Below are 24457 nucleotides of genomic sequence, written 5' to 3'. Positions count from 1 at the left end.
TTTTTCCTTTCCCGCACTTTTTTCCCTCTTTCAGCTGAGAGAAGCCAAATGGGGTGACAGGAAATTGGTTTATGGCACTTGGGGGAAGGGAAGCTGCTGCAGTGTGCAATGTAACTGAGACACTGGCAGGCAGCTTCTCACAAAATGGAGGATTTGTAGCACATTCCAACAGAAAACATATCTTGTAGACATTGTACATCACACAGACAATTTTGCATTGAAAAAGTCAAACGGCGCTCCTTCCATTCTGAGCTCTGCCATGCGCCGAAACAGTCGTTCCCCCCCACATATCAGGTATCGGCGTACTCAGGACAAATTGCACAATAACTTTTGCAGTCCAATTTATCCTGGTACCATTGGTAAAATAAAAAAAATTGAACCTGAAGTATTTTTTTTGTGAAAAAAAGTTAGATGTTCATTTTTTTTTTTAAAATATTCAAAAAAATTCCTGTGACGCACCTAAAGGGTTAGTAAACTTCTTGAATGTGGTTTTGAGCACCTTAAGGGGTGCAGTTTTTAGAATTTTCTATCATATAGACCCCTCAAAGTGGCTTCAGATTTGATGTGGTCCGTAAAAATAAAATGGTGTTGTAAAAATGAGAAATCGCTGGTCAACTTTTAACCCTTATAACTTCCTAACAAAAAAAATTTTGATTCCAAAATTGTGCTGATGTAAAGTAAACATGTGGGAAATGTTAGTTGTCAAGTTTTTTGGGTGCCATATCTCTGTGATTTAAGGACATAAAAATTAAAAGTTGGAAAATTGCGAAATTTTCGCCAAATTTCCGTTTTTCTCACAAATAAACGCAAGTTATTTGAATGAAATTTTACCACTAACATGAAGTACAATATGTCACGAGAAAACAATGTCAGAATCACCGGGATCCATGGAAGCGTTCCAGAGTTATGACCTCATAAATGTACAGTGGTCAGAATTGTAAAAATTGGCCCGGTCATGAACGTGCAAACCACCCTTGTGGGTGAAGGGGATAACAGTTTTGCACATATACCCATTATTTCATTCTTCATTTTTTATTTTATGCTTCTTATTTTTAAATTTTTTCCTCTTTTCTTTTTTTTTTTCTCTGCTTTTGTTCCCCCCTTTTTTGTACATTTTTGGGTAAAATGTGCACATTTATTTTTATTGCACTTATTGATTCGCTGTTCTTTAGAAGTATTTTTATATTTTTGTCTTTTCACATCATGTTTAGAGAGCGGTATTAGATATACTCCAGTCCTTTCTAATAGGAGGCAGGAGGAGGGTTAATTTGCTAGCCACCGAGGGTATTTATGGGTGCTGCCTGGGCATCTCAGGCACCCTGATGAAGAAGGCAGTTTGCGCCTTCGAAATGTGTTGGTTTGCTTTTTGGCCTGTTTACTGCCCCGCACAGGCTGTGACGTCACACGCCAAGGTACTCTCGGGCGGTCGTTTCTAAGCGGGTTTCCAGGGAAGCTTTCGGCCGGGGCTTTCCGTTCCCGCTCCTTTCACATCCTGCTCTCCCCTGTGCCTTGTGCACACGCTTCTTGTTTTGGCAGCACGCCATCTGTGCACGGACTTCCTAAGTCATTATCGCCCTGCACTGTGCTCCAGTTACTTCTGCCTGGTATGTAATCCCTGCTGTCTCTGTAATATATGTCCTTGTTTATTCCGGGACACACTCACTTTTTTTTTCCACAGCGTCTCTTCATGCACAAACCAGCATTGTTACCGCGTCTGTGTGATTGATCCTCTGCAGCTCTCATCATCATCCCCTTTTTTTCTGGTGAGTGCATGCTGGTTTTCTTGAGGATGAGTATTTAGTGCTATTGTTTTATGTGCGATTATCTATGGTATTTGTAGTTTGTACCTTTATTGAATTGATACATGTTAACTTAGGTGGTGCCTTTGTACATCATTTGTCCACTTTTGCAGCCTCTATTTAATCCTTTTAGCGCAGGTCTTTTTGTTTCTTTTAGATTTGTTTTAAAACTGTGGGCTGACACCGACCTACACTAAACCTAGCAGCTGGGGAACTATTAGTGTTTATTGCTTGGTAAGCGCTTGTGTGATCTGTTGTTTATAGTGGTCTATAAATATCTGAGCTCAACACCCTCAATATCTGTGGATGAATGCCAACTGGCCCGATGGCTTTGTCAATATTTAATTTGCTCCGTCGCCACTACACTTCTCCTGGTTAGTCATAATGATCAGATGAAAAAAATTTGGCAAACCCAAACCTTGCCCTTAATGATCACACAAAAAAATACATAAAATAGACTTGCAAAAAGGAGCACATTAAAGTGGTGTTCTTAACTTAGTTATCCATGGGATAGAAGATGACTTTCCAATTGCTGTGATGGTCGATGGTTATGTCTGTATCGAGGGTGATGACTGTAGACCCTGGGGTCTGAAACGCGTCTGCCAGTTTGAACTTTCCCCTTTGGGATTGTGACTATTATGCTGCTCATGATAGATTTTAAGATTTTTCAATAAAATTTAGTTTTATGGGATTCCTGGAGCTGGATTCTTTACACATTCGATTTGTATTCCTGCTGCACCGCTGACCTGTTCGTGCTTTGGATCCATGGCGTCTTTTGGGTGAACCCCCGCCCCCCCCCCCCCTCCCCCTTTTTCCCAATCCTCTTGCTGAGTTGATTTTTTTTTTCTCTTTTTTTACTCGGCATCTTTTTTTTGAGGGGGGGGGGTTCTCTTATACACTGTATAAAATGACTAATATTTATCAATGTATCCATTTTTAAAAGTATTTATATTTTAGCCCATTTTAGATAAGTGATACATCTGATTTACTGAAATTGACACCTGCTAAATAGCATATTGTTATTTTATTATTTTACTTCTAGATAGTGTTTTTTTGGGAGGGAGGGGGGACTTTGGCATACCTTCCTTTGTTCTAGCGCCTTCTTTTTTTACTATTGTTATTTACCTTTTGCAAATTGCTATTATTTTGGTAGAGAAACATTGTAAGTTTGCTTGGTTGATGCCCATTCTCCTCTATGGGAATTGGGACAATTGTAGCACAGATGGCTTGGCATTTTCAGTTCTCCTGACCACATCTGGCTCCAATATGTAGATAAAAGAAACAAAACAGGGTGCATCCACTGTGTGAAACCTTTAAAACACAATTGTAATGGTGAGGCAAGGAGAGACTCACCTGATAGGGTTGTGAAACTTCGGTCACAACACCTACAAACGCATGAAACAGCTGCTGCAGTCTGCACTGGGTCCAAGGACTTGTAAGTGAAGATGGCTTTAAGGTGCAATGATACACTGCGCTGCTGTAGGTATAATTCAAGGAAATTTATTGGTGCCTATGCGTTTCCTGAGCTGTCCCAGCTCACTTCATCAGGGCATGATACAAGCATGCAATGCAGGAGTTTATATACAATCCAAAGTGTAAAAAAAAAAAAAGGGGCAGGACAAGTAACTGCCACATCAGCAAGGCAATGGTATAAAACACATTAAAATAATTGTATTTTAATGGAATATATTAAAACAGCATATAATAAAAATACATACTCAAGAACAATAAAAAAGAAAATGTATATATTTCTTTTGAAATAGACACGGGGGATCACGGGGTCCAATAAAAAAGTAGTTAAAACCATCCTCAAGGAGTCTAGAACCCAGTTCCAAAGTTGAGAGTGTATGGTGTTTTAATCCACATGACCATGGTGACTAGTGAGGAATGGGGTATGATTTTTCAGATCAATGTTAGGATCAATCTATTCACTTCCAGAATAAAGAGTAAATCCAAAGAGATGTACCTTGAACAATGGATTTTAAAAAAAAATAAATAAAAAATAAATAAATAAAAAATAAATAAATACCGATAGTAAAAAAGAAAAAAACATTTTGAAATAAAGTGCAGTAGTGTTATAATATTAAATATATTAAATCATAAAAACATGGTAACAATGTAAAAAAAGGGGGGTTGTAGTATTATAAAGAGACACTAGATGGCGATAACACGAGCTTCAAGGAAGTGTCAGACGCTTGAAGAGAATACCACAGTTAAAAGAGACCACTTTCTGTGTGAAACAAATGTGTGGAATGGAAGGATAAAACAAGATGGTCAGGCTAAGCATCTCAATGGAGGGTTCAGTATGCATGGGAGGCAGAGACAAAATCTCCCAAAAAAAAAAAATGGACTATTAATAAAAGACATCAGAAACAATATTTAGTCCAAAGGGTTCCAGAGATTTTAATTTGTAAATCCAGTACACCTCTTTCCTATTAAGTGTCTGGATTCGGTTTGGTGTATTGTCTGGTATCTGTTCAATGGGGTAAATAGTTAGTTTCTTGATGTCACGACCATGTATGAGGTCAAAGTGACGTGACAGACCATGCTTCTGAAAGCCAATTTTAATATTATGTCGGTGGGAATTTAACCGATAATGAAGTGCCTGGGTAGTACGTCCAACGTAGATTTTGGGACAAGTACATGTAATGATATAGATGACGTGTGAGGACAGACAAGTCAGGTGGTATTTGATGGGGAATTTTTCTTGAGTGATGGGATGTGAGAAAGTGATAGTCTGATGTGCAATATTGTGACAGCAACTACATTTAGAGTGATGACATAGATGCCAGGGGATAAGGAATTGTTCTGCTTGTGAGATGGAATAGTGAGCCTGCTGGGTGCCAATGTGTTTTTTAAGGATTTAGCCTTCCTGAAGGTTATAGCAGGTTTCTCAGGCATGATTTTGTTTAAAATGGGGTCTCTTTTGACAATATGCCACAGACCCTCCATGATGTTCCTGATAGATTTGTGTTGTGAACTGTAGGTGGTGATAAAGTTGGTACAGAATTTATCACCTGAGGGTTTGGGAGTGGGCTTTCTGGACAGTAAAAGATCTTGATTAGAATTTTTAAAAACATTCTCACATGTGGAAGAAACTAATTTTCTAGGATATTTCTGACTTAAAAACCTCTCCTTTAAAATGTTAGCCTGGCTTGTAAAATCATCATCACTAGTACAGTTCTTGCGGATCCTTTGGAACTGGTTGTGAGGGATATTAAAAAGCCATTTCTGGTAGTGGCTACTACTAAAATGGACATAGCTATTTGTATCTACATGTTTAAAATAAGTCTTGGTGCAAATCTTATTATTCTTGACATAAAAAGTAATGTCTAGAAAGTTCATGGCTTGGTTACTGATGTGAGGGGTGAATTCCAGTCCCCAGTTATTATTCTGTATGGTGGAAATGAACTGATCAGCATTTATAAAACGTGTGTCCCATATTAAAAAGAGGTCATCTATATATCTTTTATAAAGGATTATGCTTTTTGCAAATTCAACTGTAGTAATAAAAGCCTCCTCAAACACACCCATAAAAAGATTTGCATAAGTAGGTGCGACCCGTGATCCCATGGCTGTCCCACGTGTCTGATGATAAAAAACCCCTAAAAAAGTAAAAAAATTGTTATGTAAGATAAAATCCATACCTCTCAGTAAAAACATTTTTTGAGTATCAGACAGTCTAGCATCGGAATTAACAAATTTCTCAAAACACTTTAATCCTAATTGGTGATCTATATTTGTGTACAGGGCAGAGACATCAAAGGAGATAAAACAGTAATTGTCATCCCACTTAATGCTCTTTGTAAGGTTAATCAATTGAGTGGAATCTTTTAGATGACTATTTAGACTCATAACATGGTGCTGCATAATCCTGTCAATATAGAAAGCTAGACTGCTAGTGAGTGACCCTATGCCAGAAATAATAGGTCGCCCTGGTGGGCTTGTAGTATTTTTGTGTATTTTTGGAAGGTGATAGATAAAGGGTGTGGAGGGGTTTTTTATGGTAAGAAACTTCTTTTCTTGTTCATTTATGGCATTGTTAGAGAAGGCTTCAGTTATTAAATGATTATATGAAAAAATAACAAATGGCATAGGGTCATTTTTGACAGGTTTATAAAAATTAGTATCTGAGAGGATTCTATTGGCCTCTTTAATGTAATCAGATCTATCTTGTACCACAATTGCTCCCCCCTTATCAGCAGGCTTTATAATGATATCAGTATTTTTCTGCAACTCTTTGAGGGCTAGAATCTCTTTTTTAGTTAAATTAGGTTTGTCAGACATAGAAGGATTCAGTTGAAGATTGTGGAGCTGATCTAGAAGGAGGTCAGAAAAAGTTTCTAGGTGGTAACCTCTACTTTCAACAGGATAGTAATGGGACTTAGCCCTCACATCCAGGTGTAGAGAGGGATTAGTATCATCAGTTGGAACATTAGTCTTACTATTAACACTGGTATTGGAGGAGGCAGATAATTTTTGAATCTCATAGTGTCGGATCAGGGTCAATTTACGGATATATTTTTGCACATCTAAAAATTGTTCAAATCCATCACTCTTATTTGTAGGACAAAAGGATAAACCTTTTATAAGTAGTTTTTCCTCATCACTGGTGAAAGTGTGAGATGACAAATTGACTATATTGGTTTTCACTGGAGAGAGGGATCGTTTTTCCCTTTCTTTTTTGTTTTTATTTCCTTTCCCTCGGCATCCTCTATAAGATGTTTTCTTTTTAACTGTACTTTTGAAAAAAAATGAGTAATGTCAGAGTTTTTTAGAGTGGTATCTCAAGGAGTTTTAATGGCTGCAGGCAGAAAAGATATTGCTGCAGAAGTGCCGGCTCCAGAGTTATCTATAATGATAGGTCCAGAGCTTTCAGCAGTAGTGCTGGAAAAGGGGTTGTCAGGTGTTTCCATCACTGAATTCAGTGAGGTGGGGTGAATAGATAATTCCAAGAGTTCTTGGATATCTGGTGGATCAAAATCAATGAGGGAAGTGGTAGTAGGGGAAGGGGAACAAGGGGGATTGAAAAAAGGCAAAGGAAAGGAGGAAGATTTTCTCCTTTCATTAATGATGTTCACCATATCAGTGGTACTGGGTATTGGTGCCTTTTGTGTAGTGGCAATTTCAAGAGGCATTGTGCTCAGTGAATTGAGATTGGACTCAATGAGTTCAGACATAGTGGGTTTGACAGGAGATTTAGGAGTAATGCTAGATCTAGTGGCGATATTATAAGTGGCTCTCTCTCTACTAGTAGGACGATTCCTACTTCTTTTACTGTTGAAAAAGGTTCTTACCCCTTTGAATGCTGAGAAGCACTGTAGGGAGTGGAGAGTCTACGAGGGTGATTGGGTTTGGGAATGACAGTGTTAATAGGATGCTGTATGTTTGCTGCATAACCTGCAGTAGGAGATCTCTCCGGGGAAGATGAGGGATCTTCTCTGTCTCTAATTAATTTTCTTGATTTTTTAAGAATGGTCTCATGCTCTAGTTTAAGAGCAGAGGTGCAGATACTACTACTAATTTTCCTAAACAGGTGATGATTGTTAAACCTAGCAAGTTTCACATTAGTGTCCAACACTTCTTGTGCAGCTATTTCAGACAAGGCTGTCCTTTTCTTAAAAAGGCAGCACAAAGGCATGCAATCATGCAAAATAGAGTCCCATTCTTTTGTGAAATTAGAATCTTGTGGAAAAGGTGAATGGTGAGAGATTCTCAAACCTTTGGGACACAGGTGTTCCTCCATGTAGATATCTAGGAATCTGGCGTGGAGACTTTGATGAATTTCTTCTTTGATGTGATTTTCCAAGGAATGAAATAAATCCTTCATGATGATGGTATCTTCATCCGAAAAAGTAGATGGTACAATGTTATCAAGTTCTGTTGGGCTGGTATGCCCTATGGATTGTATAATAAGTCTTTCTCTGGATATGAGGCGATGTTGAAAATAATCCATGGTGGGTTTTTTTGTTTATGGAGCAGTTCCTGAAAGAGGAATCACCGGCCAGCAAGTCCCTGCCAAGGGACTCAGGTAAACTGTAAATAAAAGAAACAAAACAGGGCGCATCCACTGTGTGAAACCTTTAAAACACAATTGTAATGGTGAGGCAAGGAGAGACTCACCTGATAGGGTTGTGAAACTTCGGTCACAACACCTACAAACGCATGAAACAGCTGCTGCAGTCTGCACTGGGTCCAAGGACTTGTAAGTGAAGATGGCTTTAAGGTGCAATGATACACTGCGCTGCTGTAGGTGTAATTCAAGGAAATTTATTGGTGCCTATGTAGATAACATAGTAACATTGTTTTGAAGGCTGAAGAAAGACCTTATGTCCATCTAGTTCAGCCTATTTTTAGTGCATCTGTTCTGCATTGTTGATCCTGGGGAAGGCTAAAAACCCACAGAGTAGAAGCCAATTTTCTCCATAGGGAAAAAAATTCCTTCCCCTAAGCTGGGTCGACCATCTACCTATAATATTCTGTTATTCGTAACCTTCTATACTGTTACTTACAAGAAAAGCATCCATTCCTTTCTTAAATTCATTCAGTGAGTTGGCCATCACCACTTCCTCAGGAAGAGAATTCCAGAGCCTCACTGCTCTTACCGTGAAGAACCCTCTTCTATGCTGGTGCAGAAATTGTCTTTCCTCCAAACGAAGAGAATGCCCCTTTGTTCTTGTCAGTCCTTGGTACAAACAGTTCATTGGAGAGATCTCTGTATTGCCCTCTGATATACTTGTACATATATATTAGGTCTCCCCTAAGTCTTCTCTTTTCTAGAGTAAATAGACCTAATTTTGATAACCTTTCTGGGTATTGTAGTGAACCAACTCCATTTATCATTTTAGTAGCCCGCCTTTGAACCCTTTCAAGTTCAGTAATGTCTGTCTTGAGCCCCGGCGTCCAAAATTGCACACACTACTCCAAGTGTGGTCTGACAAGTGATTTGTACAGAGGGAGAATTATGTTTTCATCTCGTGTCCCCTGACCTCTTCTAATGCATTCCATGACCCCATTTGCTTTGGTGGCAGCTGCCTGACACTGGGCACTCCAATTTAGCTTCTTATTGACTAAGATGCCTAAGTCTTTTTCCATGTCTGATTTCCCCAGCAGTTTCCCATTTAGTAAGTAATTGTAGCATCTGTTTCTCCTTCCCATGTGCATAACCTTACACTTATCTGTGTTAAACCTCATTTGCCATTTTTCAGCCCAATTCTCCAATTTACTCAAATCTGTCTGTAGTTGCAAACTGTCCTCCTTTATGTTAACTACCTTACATAGTTTTGTGTCATCTGCAAATACTGATATTTTACTGTGTAAGCCATCCACTAAATCATTAATAAATATATTAAATAGTAGGGGGCCCAATACAGAACCCTGTGGTACCCCACTAGTAACCCTGGCCCAATCTGAGTATGCACCATTAATAACCACCCTTTGTTTTCTATCACTAAGCCAGCTACCTACCCATCTACACACATTTTCCCCTAGCCCAAGCTTTCTCATCTTACTTAACAATCTTTTATGTGGGACAGTGTCAAATGCTTTAGAGAAGTCGAGATAAATGACATCCAATGATTCTCCTTGGTCCATTTGAGAGCTTACATCTTCATAGAAGCTGATCAGGTTAGTTTGACAGGAGCGATCCTTCATAAATCCATGTTGATATGGAGTTAAACATTTATTAACATTGAGATATTCCATAATGGTATCCCTTAGAAACCCTTCAAAAATTTTACCCACAACAGATGTTAAGCTTACCGGTCTATAGTTTCCAGGTTCCCTTTTACACCCCTTTTTGAATATTGGTACCACATTTGCTTGCCGCCAATCAAAAGGAACAGACCCTGTTTCTATTTAGTCTTTAAATATAAGGAATAGAGGCCTGTCTATCACATTACTTAACTCCCTTAATACCCGAGGGTTAATGCCATCAGGGCCTGGTGATTTGTCAATTTTAATCTTATTAAGGCGGTTCTGCACTTCTTCCTGGGTTAGGCAGGTAATACTTAATAGGGAGTTTACATTATCACTCTGCATTTCCCCTGGCAAATCCTTTTCCTGTGTGTGAACACTGTTGAGAAAAAAGTATTTAAAACATTTGCTTTTCCCACATCGCTGTCTATTATTTCACCCTCATTGTTCTTTAAAGGGCCGACAGCATCAATTTTAATCTTTTTACTGTTTATATAATTAAAGAGTAGTTTGGGGTTTGCTTTACTTTCCCTAGCAATGAGTCTCTCAGATTCCACTTTTTCTAAATGTATTTGTTTTTACACATTTTATTTTTTTCTCTATAATTTTTTAATGCTTCTTCATTGCCTTCTTGTTTTAGCTTCCTAAATGCCTTGTTCTTGTTATTTATTGCCCTTTTTACATCCTTATTTAGCCACATTGGTGTTCTCCTGTTCCTAGCCCTTTTATTTCTGTACGGTATGGCTAGCTTGCAGTGGGTGTGTAAAACTGATTTAAATATTTCCCATTTATTTTCTGTGCTCCTATTTTTGAGGACATTGTCCCAATCAATTCGGCGAAGGTCCTCTCTAAGCTGATCAAACTTTGCTTTCCTAAAATTCAGCGTTTTTGTAACCCCCTTCCAGGGCACCTTACTGAAGGACAAGTGGAATTGTATTATATTGTGGTCACTGTTCCCTAGGTGCCCATCGACTCGTACTTCTGTTATTCTATCTGGCCTGTTGCTTAAAATTAAGTCCAGGAGGGCTGTCCCTCTAGTTGGGCCCTGCACAAGTTGTGACAGATAATTATCCTTGGTCACTGACAGAAATTGGTTTCCTTTCTGAGATACGCAGGTTTCAGTTTCCCAGTCTATGTCGGGGTAGTTGAAGTCCCCCATAATAATCACCTCATTGTGATTTGCTGCTTTGTCTATTTGTTTCAATAATACATTGGTTAATAGATAAATGTATTTATACACAAAAATGTCTTCTTATGTTTTGTTTTTCCTGTAGTGTTTATGTGAAGCTGCAAAAACCAAATGCCGCAATCCGTGACTGTGATAAAGCTATAGCCATCAACCCTGACTCTGCTCAGCCATATAAATGGAGAGGAAAAGCACACAGGTAAGGGTTTAGTGCCTTTAGTAGATGGCATGGGAGTGAATATGGTATATGTAATGTTAAGCGACATTCTTTACACATGGATGCATTACAGTATCTTATAATAGCGATTTCATGTATTTCATGTTCAAATGGGGAATGGAGATAATTCTGAAACTATTTTACATCATACAATAAATGGGAGACTCTATTAGCAGGACTCTGGGCCATCAGCCAGGGCCGTAATATATGACCGCTGAACGGGATGAAGTGATAACCTGTGCATCACTCCACAATAATGTTACACCAGCCTGGCTGGTCAAAAGAGCTGGGAATGCTGGAAAGATGAGATCCGCAGGCCCTCCCATCCAGCAGTGAACAGCCAACGTATGCTCAGTAGAGCAGTGTCTACCTTGGCCCCCAAAACGGACATCACTGATGCTTCACATCAGGGTCGGCCCCCTGATGATATCCTGTTTGAGTATTCCAGAATACAATGGGGGATAGCAAATGAAACCTCATCTAAATGGAAAGAAAAAAAATATTAGACTGAATGGAAGGGACTTTTTAATTAAACTATATTAGAAAAGTGATAGTTATTTAGGATATTAACTTGCATTTTGCACCAATGCTTTCACTAAGTTCCTGACCGGATGTTTCAATTATTTTTTTAACCCCTTTCTGCCATCTGGCGTACTATAGCATCCATGTGACCTGGGTCTGTCTGATCATGGGCGGTATAGTACAGTGATGGCGAACCTTTGTGAGACCGAGTGCCCAAATTGCAACCTAAATCCCAATTATTTATGACGACGTGCCAACACATGCCAAATGCCCCATCATGATCACCTTCATGTAGAAATATGCCCCTATCATAATCCCCTTCATGCAGAAATATGCCCCATCATGATGTCATGTCGGACACTGTTCACACCAGGGTGTCTGGCAGACAGCGGTAATACCCTGTTGGGTAATCTGTTCCAGTCGGGATAGGGTTAACCAGGTTGTCATGCTGGCTGAGGGCTGGGCCACGCCCTTGATCTTTAAATAGTTCGTCCTGACTATGGGCGTCGCCGACTATAGCTTTAGCCTAGTGCTAGCAATACCGGTCAGCAGTGGGGGTGTTGGAGCGTCTGATATCTGGTGCAGTATATCCCTCAGTGGTTCTTTCTCCAATCTGTTATATATATATTTGGTTGCCCTTGCACATTATTGTATTCCCTTGTGTATTAACTGTGTGGTGTTTCTTTTACCCCTGTCCATACGTATTTGTGGGGTCTGGTGTCTGGTCCCCTCACTGGGTGGAGGGAGGTGGGTTCAGCTTAGGGCTGGACAGGAGACAGGGACAGGGTGGCGGCTCAGGCAGGCACACCTTCAGTGTAAACCCTGGGTAGAGGGACAGACAGGGTTCCCCTAGTCTGAGGGACATCGCAGGGGTCCCGGGGTTTTTGCCTAAAGTAACCTAGGCATACCATGACATTATAGTCGGCCCAAATAATAAAGTGAGAAAAAAAAAAAGGTATAGATAGGGAATATAGGGGTTACTTACTATGGATCCTATACTTTCCCTAACCAAGCAGCTGGAGGCTCTATCCATACAGGTCACTGAACTCAGGGGGGCGGTCCAGCAACAAGGCCTGTCAGCTCCTGCAGTACCTGCTGAGGCTGCAGCCAGGGCAGCTGAGCCCAAGTTTCCCCTTCCTGAACGATTTGCTGGTGATCGTGGTAAGTTCACGGTGTTTCGTGAATCATGCAAATTGTATTTCCGTATGCGTCCACATTCCTCAGGTAATGAGGCTCAACGCGTGGGCTTGGTGATTTCTTTGCTGAGTGGTGACCCACAGGCCTGGGCCTTTTCACTCCCTTCAGACTCACCGGCATTTGAATCTGTAGATTTTTTTTTCTCTGCTCTGGGTTTGATCTATGACGATCCGGATAGATTAAACTTAGCAGAGTCTAAGATACGCTCACTGCTACAGGGTGATCGACCAGCTGAGGATTACTGCACGGAATTCCGGCGCTGGGCGGTGGACACGCAGTGGAATGACCCTGCGCTTAGAAGTCAATTTTTGCATGGGGTTTCTGGAAGGGTTAAACAGACTCTCCTAATGTACGAGACTCCCGCCTCTCTGGAGGCTGCGATGGCACTTGTAGTACGCATAGACCGACGTCTCCGTCAGGGGGCGCTGGTTTCGTTGCCTCCGGGAGGTGGGGGAGTGGTCGGTGAGGTTGCCGCGGGTGAATCCGTGGAACCCATGCAGATCGCTGGTATAGCACAGTCACCGAGTAACAAGCCTAAACGTCCTTGGCACAGAAGGCAGGGGCTCGTTTTTTTTGTGGCAAAGGAGGACATTTTATTAACGCTTGCCCCCTGGTACCTAAGAAGGGCGCGCCGGCGGAAAACTGATAGGCTCAGAGGGTTTGGAGGAGTCTAGTCTGAGCCTTTGTGTATCCTCCATCATGGTTTCCCAGTGTATGCTCCCTGCTAGGGTGGTACTTGGGGGGGCAAATGCTCTCTATTACAGTATTTATTGATAGTGGCTCAGCTGCCAATCTCATTGATGAGAGGTTCGCGCATACAGCGGGATTTCCGGTGGAGAAATTGCCGAACCCTATCCGGGTGGTTACCATCAATGCTTCCCCGTTGTCTCAAGGGGAGATCACAGAGTGTGTGTTGGATATACAACTCCACATCGGAGTATTACACTCAGAGCGGGTAACTTGTAAGGTGCTTAGTAACTTACCGGCTCAGATGGTTCTGGGCGTTCCATGGTTGTCAATGCATAATCCTGTTATTGATTGGAAGACCCAGGACATAATTCAGTGGAGCAGGGAGTGTCAGGAGAGGTGCCTGGCTACATGTATTTCCGCTTTGACCCCCAGTATCCCGGAGCCGTTACTGGATTATGCGGATGTATTTTCTGAGAAGGGTTGTTCGGAACTACCACCGCATTGCCCCTATGACTGTGCTATTAGGATGAAACCAGGGGCCAAGTTACCCAAAGCTAGAATGTTTAATATCTCAGGTCCCGAGAGGCTAGCTCTCAAGGAATACATTGCGGATAGCCTGAGCAAGGGTCATATTAGACCTTCCTCTTCTCCTCTGGCTGCTGGCTTCTTCTTTGTTAAAAAGAAGGATGGCGGTTTACGCCCGTGTCTGGATTTCAGAGAACTCAACCAGATTACGGTCCGTGATCCTTACCCTATGCCACTTATACCCGATTTATTCAATCAAGTGGTTGGTGCCAGGTGGTTCTCCAAACTGGACCTCAGGGGGGCGTACAATCTTATTAGAGTCCGTCAGGGGGATGAGTGGAAGACAGCGTTCAATACCCCTGAGGGTCACTTTGAGAGTTTGGTAATGCTGTTTGGGTTGACTATGGCACCGGCGGTCTTTCAACACTTCATTAATGATGTCTTCTCTCAGTTGTTGGGGAGGTTCGTTATAATCTATCTTGACGACATCCTCATTTTCTCTCGCGACCATGATACACATATAGAGCATGTTAGACAGGTTCTGCAGTTGCTCAGAGAGAACAGGCTCTATGTCAAGCTTGAAAAATGTGTGTTTTTCGTACAGGAGCTACCGTTCTTGGGTTATATAATCTCCGCCTCAGGTTTTAAGATGGACACCGCAAAGGTGCAGGCGGTACTACATTGGGATCGGCCTGATAATCTTAAGGCGCTTCAGCGATTTCTTGGCTTTTCCAATTACTATAGGAAATTTATTAAGAACTTCTCTATGATTGCCAAACCACTGACTGACATGACTAAGAAGGGTACCGACTTTTCTGACTGGTCTGAGCCTGCGGTACAGGCGTTTGAATTCCTCAAGAATAGTTTTGCCTCAGCGCCCATTCTGGTGCAGCCCGATGTCTCCTTACCGTTTGTCGTGGAGGTGGATGCGTCGGAGGTTGGAGTGGGGGCTGTACTGTCTCAGGGCCCTTCTTGGGCCAAGTTGCATCCGTGTGCCTTCTTCTCCAAGAAGCTGTCGCCTGCGGAGCGTAATTATGATATTGGCAACAGGGAACTATTGGCCATCAAATTGGCATTTGAGGAGTGGCGACACTTCTTGGAGGGGGCTGTTCATCAGATTACTGTGATAACCGACCATAAGAATTTGCTTTATTTAGAATCTGCTAAGCGCCTGTCCTCCAGACAGGCTCGCTGGGCATTATTCTTCACCCGGTTCAACTTCATTGTTACCTATCGACCTGGGTCGAAGAATGTTAAGGCAGACGCTTTATCCAGGTGTTTTCCTGGTGGAGAGTTATGTGAAGAGCCGGTGCCTATTCTCCAAAGGGGTGTGGTGGTATCTGCCATCACGACAGAGATTGAGGCAGAGATTGCGGAGGCTCAGGAGGTGGTACCGCCGGGGTTGCCTGCTAATAAATCTTTTGTGCCGCTACATCTACGCTCTAGAGTGTTGGGCGAACATCACGACACGGTAGTGGCAGGTCATCCAGGGGTTAAGAGCACGCTGTAACTGGTATCGCGTCGTTTTTGGTGGCCTAAAATCCGGCAGGATGTGGCCTCATATGTGGCTGCCTGTACCACGTGCGCACGGGCCAAGACTCCTCGTTCCCGTCCCGCTGGTAGCTTGCAGCCTCTCGGGGTGCCCAGTAAGCCATGGACTGAGATTTCCATGGATTTTATTACTGACTTGCCCGCCTCGGCAGGGAACTCGGTCATTTTGGTAATTGTTGATATGTTCTCCAAAATGTCACATTTCGTTGCTTTACCGTCTTTGCCCAATGCTAAGACTCTTGCTCAGATATTTACTCGCGAGGTGGTCAGACTTCATGGTGTCCCGTCTGACATTGTGTCTGATCGAGGTACGCAGTTTGTGGCAAAGTTTTGGAGAGCTTTTTGTTCTCGCCTTGGAATCAAATTATCTCATTCATCGGCTTTCCACCCTCAGTCGAATGGACAGACTGAGCGGATGAACCAAAACCTGGAGCAATACTTGCGCTGCTTTATATTTCCGACAATCAGGAAGAGTGGTCAGCGTTTCTTCCTCTGGCAGAATTCGCAATAAACAACCATTGCCAGGAATCGTCTGGGGAATCTCCTTTTTTTTGTGTGTATGGTCAACATCCTCAATTTTGCACCTTGCGTCAGGGGTGCTCAGTTGGCGTCCCTGAGGAGGACCAGTTGGGAGCTCAATTGTCGTCTGTTTGGAGGAGAGTCAAGCAGCGCTTGTTGAAGGTGGGTTCCAGGTACAAACGGGTGGCTGACTGCAGACGTGTGCCAGGTCCGGACCTGTGTGTGGGTGATTGGGTGTGGTTATCTACTAGGAACATTAAGCTCAAGATACCGTCACTTAAGTTGGGTCCCAGGTTCATTGGCCCATTTAGAATCTCCGCAGTGATCAACCCCGTGGCATTTCGTTTGGAGTTGCCGGCTGTGTATAAGATTCATAATGTATTTCACAAAGCATTGCTAAAGAAGGTCGTGGGTTTGGTGGATGGTTCCCCCGGGCCACCACCTCCCATCTTGGTGGATGGCGCGTTGGAATTTGAGGTGTCCAAAGTGGTGGACTCTAGGGTTGTGCGTCGCACTCTACAGTACCTGGTCCACTGGCGTGGCTATGGTCCTGAGGAGAGGACATGGGTGCCGGCCTCTGACATTCATGCTGATCGACTGGTTACTATGTTCCATCGTCGCCATCCGGACAAGCCAGGTCCTCGACATGGTGAGGTTCCGGAGGTCCCTCGTAGAAGGCGGGGTACTGTCATGTCGGACACTGTTCACACCAGGGTGTCCGGCAGACAGCGGTAATACCCTGTTGGGTATTCTGTTCCAGTCGGGATAGGGTTAACCAGGTTGTCATGCTGGCTGAGGGCTGGGCCACGCCCTTGGTCTTTAAATAGTTCGTCCTGACTATGGGCGTCGCCGACTATAGCTTTAGCCTAGTGCTAGCAATACCGGTCAGCAGTGGGGGTGTTGGAGCGTCTGATATCTGGTGCAGTATATCCCTCAGTGGTTCTTTCTCCAATCTGTTATATATATATATTTGGTTGCCCTTGCACATTATTGTATTCCCTTGTGTATTAACTGTGTGGTGTTTCTTTTACCCCTGTCCATACGTATTTGTGGGGTTTGGTGTCTGGTCCCCTCACTGGGTGGAGGGAGGTGGGTTCAGCTTAGGGCTGGACAGGAGACAGGGACAGGGTGGAGGCTCAGGCAGGCACACCTTCAGTGTAAACCCTGGGTAGAGGGACAGACAGGGTTCCCCTAGTCTGAGGGACATCGCAGGGGTCCCGGGGTTTTTGCCTAAAGTAACCTAGGCATACCATGACACATGATCCCTTTCATGCAGAAATATGCCCCATCATGATCCCCGTCATGCAGAAATATGCCCCATCATGATCCCCTTCATGCAGAAATATGCCCCATCATGATCCCCTTCATGCAGAAATATGCCCCATCATGATCCCCTTCATGTAGAAATATGCCACATCATGATCCCCTTCATGCAGAAATATGCCCCATCATGATCCCCTTCATGCAGAAATATGCCCCATCATGATCCCCTTCATGCAGTAATATGCTCCATCATGATCCCCTTCATTCAGTAATATGCTCCATCATGATCCCCTTCATGTAGTAATAGTAGTAATAATAATAATCTTTATTTATATAGGGCCAAAATATTCCGCAGCGCTTTACAGTTTAACAGTTTCAAAACAAAATTCATAAGTAACAACGTTAACAATACAATAATTAAAGCAAAATAAGACGACCCTGCTCGTGAGAGCTTACAATCTACAATGAGGTGGGGGAGATACAAAGTACAGGTCTGTATTTACAATGGTGTATTTATAATGATGGTCCTGCCATCTTGAGGGAGTGAGGGATGGATGGAGATAGTGATTGGGCTACACTTGCACACTTGCACATAGAGTGACTTTGATTAGTGAACGTGATAGGCCGCTCTGAACAAATGTGTTTCGAGGGAGCGCTTGAAACTATGCAAATTGTGGATAGTCCTGATTTCTTGGGGTAGCACATTCAAGAGGATAGGAGCAGCACAGGAGAAGTCTTGGAGTCGGGAGTGGGAGGTACGGATTAGTGCAGAGGTTAGTTGAAAGTAGTTTGCTGAGCGCAGCGGTTGGTTAGGCCGATCGACAGAAATGAGGGAGGAAATGTAGGGGGGTGCTGCACTGTGGAGCGCTTTGTGGGTGAGAACAAGTACTTTGAATTGGATCCTGTAATGCAGGGTTCCCCAACTCCAGTCCTCAAGGCCCACCAACAGGTCATGTTTTCAGAATTTCCTTTGTATTGCACAGGTGGAGCAATTATCACCTGAGCAATACTAAGGAAATTCTGAAAACATGATCTGTTGGTGGGCCTTGAGGACTGGAGTTGGGGAACCCTGCTGTAATGAATGGGCAGCCAACGTAAGGACTGGCGAAGAGCAGACGTGTCCGAGTACCGATTATCCAGATAGATGACCCTGGCTGCTGCATTAAGTATGGACTGGAGAGTGGATAGTCGAGTAACGGGGAGGTCAATTAATAGAGCGTTGCAGTAATCCAGGTGGGAGTGGATCAGTGCTACAATGAGGGTTTTTGTTGTTTCCATGGTGAGAAAAGGGAAGATTCTAGAGATGTTCTTTAGGTGTAAGCGGCAAGAGCAGGCAAGATATTGTATGTGGGATGTGAAGGAGAGATTGGTGTTAAACATAGCACCCAGACAGCGCGCCTGCTGCTGGTGTTTTATTGTGGTGCTACCAACAGAGAGTGAAATGTTAGATTTAGGGAGGTTAGTAGACAGCGGGAGCAGAAGTTGTTCAGTTTTGGAGAGGTTGAGTTTCAGATAGAGAGCGGACATGGTGTTGGAGACTGTGGACAGACAGTCACTGACGTTCTGTAGTACAGTGGGGGTAAGGTTGGGGGAAGATGCATAAAGATGGTACTGAAAGCCAAATCTGCTGATGGCCTGTCCAATTGGGGCCGTGTAGAGAGAAAAAAGAAGGGGGCCAAGGACTGAGCCCTGAGGTACCCCGACAGCGAGAGGAAGAGTAGCCAGAGAACAAAACCTTGAAGGAGCGGTCAGAAAGATAGGAAAAGAACTAGGAGAGAGCAGTGTCCTTAATGCCTAGTGACTGGAGCCTAGAGAGTAGGAGATGGTGGTCAACCGTGTCGAAAGCTGCAGATAGGTCAAGAAGAATGAGCAGAGAGTGGTCACCATTACGTTTTGCTGTCAGGTCATTGGTCACTTTGAGTGCAGTTTCAGTCGAATGTAGGGGGTGGAAGCCAGACTGTGAAGGGTCTAGAAGGGAGTGAGTGGAGAGGTAGCGGGTAAGGCGGGAGTAGACTAGGCGCTCCAAAAGTTTAGAGATGAAGGGGGGATTGTAGACTGGTCTCTAGTTGTTTGTGCAATATGGGTCGAGAGCGGGTTTCTTTAGTAATGGAGTAACGATGGCGTGTTTGAAGGAGGATGGGAAAATGCCCGAGGAGAGGGAGAGATTAAAGATTGTAGTTAAGTGAGTTGTAACAACTGGAGAGAGAGACTGGAGGAGATGTGAGGGAATGGGGTCGGTAGTGCATGTAGTCGGACGAGAGGAAGAGAGGAGTCTGGAGACTTCTTCTGTGATGGGATCAAATGTGGAAAGTGAGCCAGGGGAGATGCAGGAAGGGATGGGAGTCACAGCACTTTGTGGTTGGGAGCAGATTTCCTGACGGATATTATCTATTTTTTCTGTAAAGTGGGAGGCCAGATCATCAGCACAAATGTCTGTGATAGGGGCTTGTGCTTTTGGCCTGAGGAGGGAGTGAAAGTGTCAAAAAGTTTCTTGGGGTTGTTGGCTAGTGAAGAGATCAGGGTGGTGAAGAAGATCTGTTTGGCGAGGTGAAGGGCAGCTGTTGTGAGTTCATTTTCCCCTTCGTCACTGAGGTCTGGTGAACTCCCTATTCTGGTAAAGGAAGGTAATGAGCCTGATTATCAGGCACCTGAGCCTAATGAGGATGACTGGCTGAGTGGAGTCACGGACTGGATATAAGGCTGCCGACGCCCTTCTGCCCTGCGGGTGATTTCTCTGTGGACTTCTAGGACACCAGTCTGATTCCTGCTCCTCTAAAGCTAAGTTTTCTGCTTGCCTGTTAGCATTTGTGTTTTTGTTTTTCTTGCTTTTCTGGATTCTGCCATTCCCTGCTGGGGTGAGCTGAATCTCCTTTTGCCAGTTGCTCTGTCTTCAGAATATTCCTGAGTACTGACATAGCTTTTTTGAAGCCTAGCGTCTTCAGGGCCTTTTTCACTGTCAGTCTGTTGGCTCTTATTTTCATAGGGTTTTTCACGGATTGCAGTCAGCAGCCTTCCTGTCCTTTCCTATCTAGTTAGCTTGGGCCCCGTCTTTGCTCAGTCTATCTTTCTGTCTGTGTTAGTGTTTTCATCTTGCTTCACCGTCATTATATGTTGGGGGCTGCCTGTTGCTTTGGGGTCTGCTCTGGGGCAGTTTAGATTTCCCCTTTCTTTCTTTAGGCCTAGTTAATTCTCCAGCTGTGATCGAGGGGTCTAGGGCATCGTAGGAACCCCCCATGGCTACTGCTGGTTGTGTTGATAGGTTCAGGGGTCTGCAATCCGATAGCTGCCAACCTCTCTGGTTTTCTGGACTTAGCTAGCATTTCTGTTTTTTCCTCCTACAGTCACTCAATCATAACAGGCAGCGTTATAGGTTCTTAACATAAATTTGAAGTGAATGAAATCTTCTGGTGTGCGGGTTTTTCTCCACAGGCATTCAGCACTCCTAGAGCATTGCTGGAGAAGTTGAGTTTGCGATGTGAGCCAGGGCTGTTTTACTCTGTGCTTGGAGGTTCTTAGGTTGAGGGGAGCTACTTGGTCAAGGGTGCTTCTAAGAGTGTCGTTGTAGTGAGCAGCCAGATCAGGACAGGAAAAAGAGGAGATTGGGGACAGTGATGAGTGTAGGGAGTCTGAAAGTGTCTGGGGGTTAATGGCTTGTAGATTTCTGAATGTGTGGTAGGTAGGAGTGAGCTGGGGTGGGCTAGGATTTGTGAGTGTGAAGGAGAGTATGTTGTGGTCAGAAAGTGGAAGCGGTGAGTTATTTAGGTGGGAGATTGAACAGAGCCGGACAAAGACCAGATCAACGGTGTTACCGTCCTTGTGTGTCTCAGAGGTTGAAAGCTGCGAGAGGCCTAGAGAGGTGGTTAGTGATAGAAACTGGGATGCAGATGTGGAAGTAGGGCTGTTAATGGGGATGTTGAAGTCTCCGAGGATAAGAGTTGGTAGCTCTGAGGACATGAAGTGCGGCAGCCAGGCTGAAAATTGGTCAAGGAAGTGGGTGGGTGAGCCTGGGGGCCGGTATATGACCGCTACTCTGAGGGAGAGGAGATGGAAGAGCCTGATGGTGTGGACCTCAAAAGAAGGGAATGAGAGTGATGGAACTGGGGGATGACCTGGAGAGTGCATTGTGGGGACAGGAGTATGCCACCTCCATCACCATGTCTGTTTGTGGGTCTCGGTGAATGAGAGAATTGTAAGCCACCATAGGAAATGGCAGCAGGAGAGACAGTGTCAGAATCCTGAATCCAGGTTTCAGTGAGGGCCAACAAATTAAGAGAGTTGTTCAGAAAGTAGTTGTGCAGGAAAGGAAGCTTGTTACAAACAGACCGTGGATTCCAGAGGGCACAGTTAAAAGATGTAGATGAGGGAGTGCAAGTAATATTAATAAGATTATTATGGTTTTGATATGTGGTAGGTTAGGGGTTGAGGTTGGGGGGATGGTGGACCAGGGTTGGGGGAGATGTCCCCTGCAATCAGTAGGAGTAGGAAGATAAAGCGTAAATAGTTGTGGGAATTGTAAGTAGTTTTTTTCTGCGCTGTGTTTAGGCAAGATGAGCTGAGGTTTCTCAGGAAGGTGAGGAGTGCATGGGAGCTGTACATGGGAGAGGGAAGTATAGAGGTTCTGATGTGTATGAGTGGTAATGGTGGGGGGATGGGGTGGTGGATGTGGATGGCAAGGGAGCACAGGAGGATAGGAATAAAGCACATGGTTAAAGGGGAGAGCAAAGTGTGGGTTACCTGATTCCTTCCTTGTTTAACTGCCACGGATAACTGCCGTTTTGCTTGATGCTTAGCTTCTGTGATGCTTTGCTTATGGGATGCTTGCGTGCCCCATCATGATCCCCTTCATGTAGTAATGCCCCATCATGATTTCCTTTATGTAGAAATGCCCCATCATGATCCCATTCATGCAGAAATATGCCCTATCATGATCCCCTTCAAGCAGAAATATGCCCCATCATGATCCCATTCATGTAGAAATTGCCCATTCCACCACCTCCATAATTTCCTCCTCCCCATCACCGTCATCATTATCCCTCTCCCCATCACCGCCATCATTAGCCCTCTCCCCATCACTCCCATCATTGGCCCTCTCCCCATCACCGCCATCATTGGCCCTCTCCCCATCACTCCCATCATTGGCCCTCTCCCCATCACTCCCATCATTGGCCCTCTCCCCATCACTCCCTTCATTGGCCCTCTCCCCATCACTCCCTTCATTGGCCCTCTCCCCATCATTCTCTTCATTGGCCCTCTCCCCATCATTGAGACACACACACCACACACACACCACACACACGCCACAGCGGCCACACTCACCACACACACACCACACACATACACACCACAGCAGCTTCACTGGCACAGCGGCCACACTCACCTCTCTGCATGCTGACTGCTTCCTTCCTCTCACACATTGAGCGGCGCGGCCTGATGACATAATCATTCAGCTCCACGGCCGCGCCGCTCATTGTGTGAGAGGAAGCTGCAGTTTGTTTGGCTCTGTCTCATACTACAAACTTAATGCAAAGAAAACTAACGTCTTATCACTTTTTATTTCAGCTTCCATTAAACAGCAATTAAGAGACAAGTATCCCTTTAACTGGGACAGTGCTAAGATCCCATATTTAGGAATTTGGCTTACAGGTAACCCCACACATATTAGTGAGACAAATATAGATCATCTTTTGCAGTCTCTCGACCTTAAGTTGAAGGAACTGTCAAAAACCCCGGTCACATGGATGGGTAAAATAGTGTTATACAAAATGTTCTGCCTTCCTAAAGTCCTGTTCCTATATAGGAATGTCCCTCTGCCCATATCCATACAATCCATACAAAAATTAACCCACCAGATGAATAAGTTTATTTGGAATAACCGGAAACCTAGAGTGAAGAAACGTATATTACTCAAATCTAAAGAAAATGGGGGAATAGCTCTTCCAGATCTGGAGGCATACTATTTTGCCACTGTGACTGAATTAACAAAAAGTTTGTTCACGGAACAGACTGAACTGGAATGGCCAAAAATTGAAAGGGATATGATGCCCAACAGGGAACCAATTTTGTTTATATCATACTTTCTTTTGCACAGAAAAGAGATTGTGAATATAGATAATCCAATACTCAGAGCCTCTATGTTGTGTTGGTCACACTTGTGTAAAGGAAAATCTAATGTTTCCCCTTTTTCAACTGAAAAATTGAGACTCCCCTTTTTGTCTCCTGTCAGGACTTCCTTAAGACCTATGTTCGACAGTTGGGCAAAGTTTCCAATCACTTTTGTGGATGACTTGTTGGATAACAACAGAGTCATGCCCTTTGAGCTGGTTAAGACCAGATTTGGAATTCCTAATACGGAATACATGAAATATCTTTTGCTCAAGGAGGAATACAATAAATATAAGAAATACTTCTGCAGAGTGGTTTTGATTAACCACACTATTAATATATAATATAATTTTTTATTTAGCATGTCCCCCAGACATGGAAGCTATCTCAGACCTCTGTATAACAGCTTGACTGGCAAGGACACCTTCACTAATGAGGGATGCTTTGAGAAATGGGAAACCACTCTGCAGAGACAGATATATATCCCTCAATGGACTTCATCTCTTAAAATTGCGGTTAAATCTACGAGGTGCATGAACATACTTGAAACACACTACAAGTTAGTTCACAAATATTACCTCACCCCAAATAGACTCAGGCACTTTGGAGGGGGGGGTTCTGGAACGTGTTGGCGTGGTTGTGGATCTCAAGCAGACTTACTTCATGTCCCTAGCAAGGCAGGCTGAAGCCCTGTGAATGGCAGTGTTACCACATCGCCGCCTCAGAGCAGGACCCAGCAATCTCACAGCACCTCCTCTCTTTACACCCACCGTGGTCGTTCCCTGTACATCCTGCACCTCGGTGAGTGTAACCGACACCTCTGCCTATCTTGTCCACTTTATGTGGCTCAATACAGTCGAGGTGTCTAATGCGGTTTAATGCCTTGTATGTTTCATGTCATGTGGGAGTGTCTAGTCTCTATTGTATTCTCCAGCTGTGCATTTCAATTCTCCCACCACCACTATTAGTATTACTATTAGCATTACTATTATTGCTATTCACTATCTGAGGATCAGTTCCTAAACGTACCTACTGGTGTGCATGTTTAAGGGGCTATTTATTCCTTGTAGCCCTTCATTTTGACATGTAATAAGTCTTTGTGTATGTTTGACTGAGCATCACGGGTATTGTGTTCCCTAGGTCACTCAGCAGGAATTATTAGCACCTCTATTACTGTATCATTGTGGTGCT

The 24457-nt window shown here is 43.7% G+C and overlaps 1 protein-coding gene across 7 annotated transcripts in view; it reads left to right on the top strand.

Annotated features, from left to right (window-relative positions):
• The window catches only part of ST13 (ST13 Hsp70 interacting protein), a 652995-nt gene that overhangs the window by 355090 nt on the left and 273448 nt on the right, over window positions 1-24457 (top strand). For 6 of the 7 annotated variants that reach the window (XR_012226447.1, XR_012226446.1, XM_073558051.1 and 3 more), the window contains exon 7: window positions 10769-10879. The exons of the other annotated variant lie outside the window; for it this stretch is intronic. Coding sequence is in view for 4 of the 6 variants with exons in the window: in XM_073558051.1 (XP_073414152.1) it covers window positions 10769-10879 (111 nt within the window). In the remaining 2 variants the exon portion in view is untranslated. The remainder of the gene's footprint in view (window positions 1-10768; window positions 10880-24457) is intronic. 7 annotated transcript variants of the gene reach the window in all.

Source organism: Dendrobates tinctorius, unplaced genomic scaffold (assembly GCF_039654945.1).
Source record: "Dendrobates tinctorius isolate UK_male_01 unplaced genomic scaffold, ASM3965494v1 ptg000012l, whole genome shotgun sequence".
NCBI classification, from domain to species: domain Eukaryota; kingdom Metazoa; phylum Chordata; class Amphibia; order Anura; family Dendrobatidae; genus Dendrobates; species Dendrobates tinctorius.
Note: the sequence above shows the minus strand (reverse complement) of the source record. Positions and strands in the feature narration are given on the sequence as shown.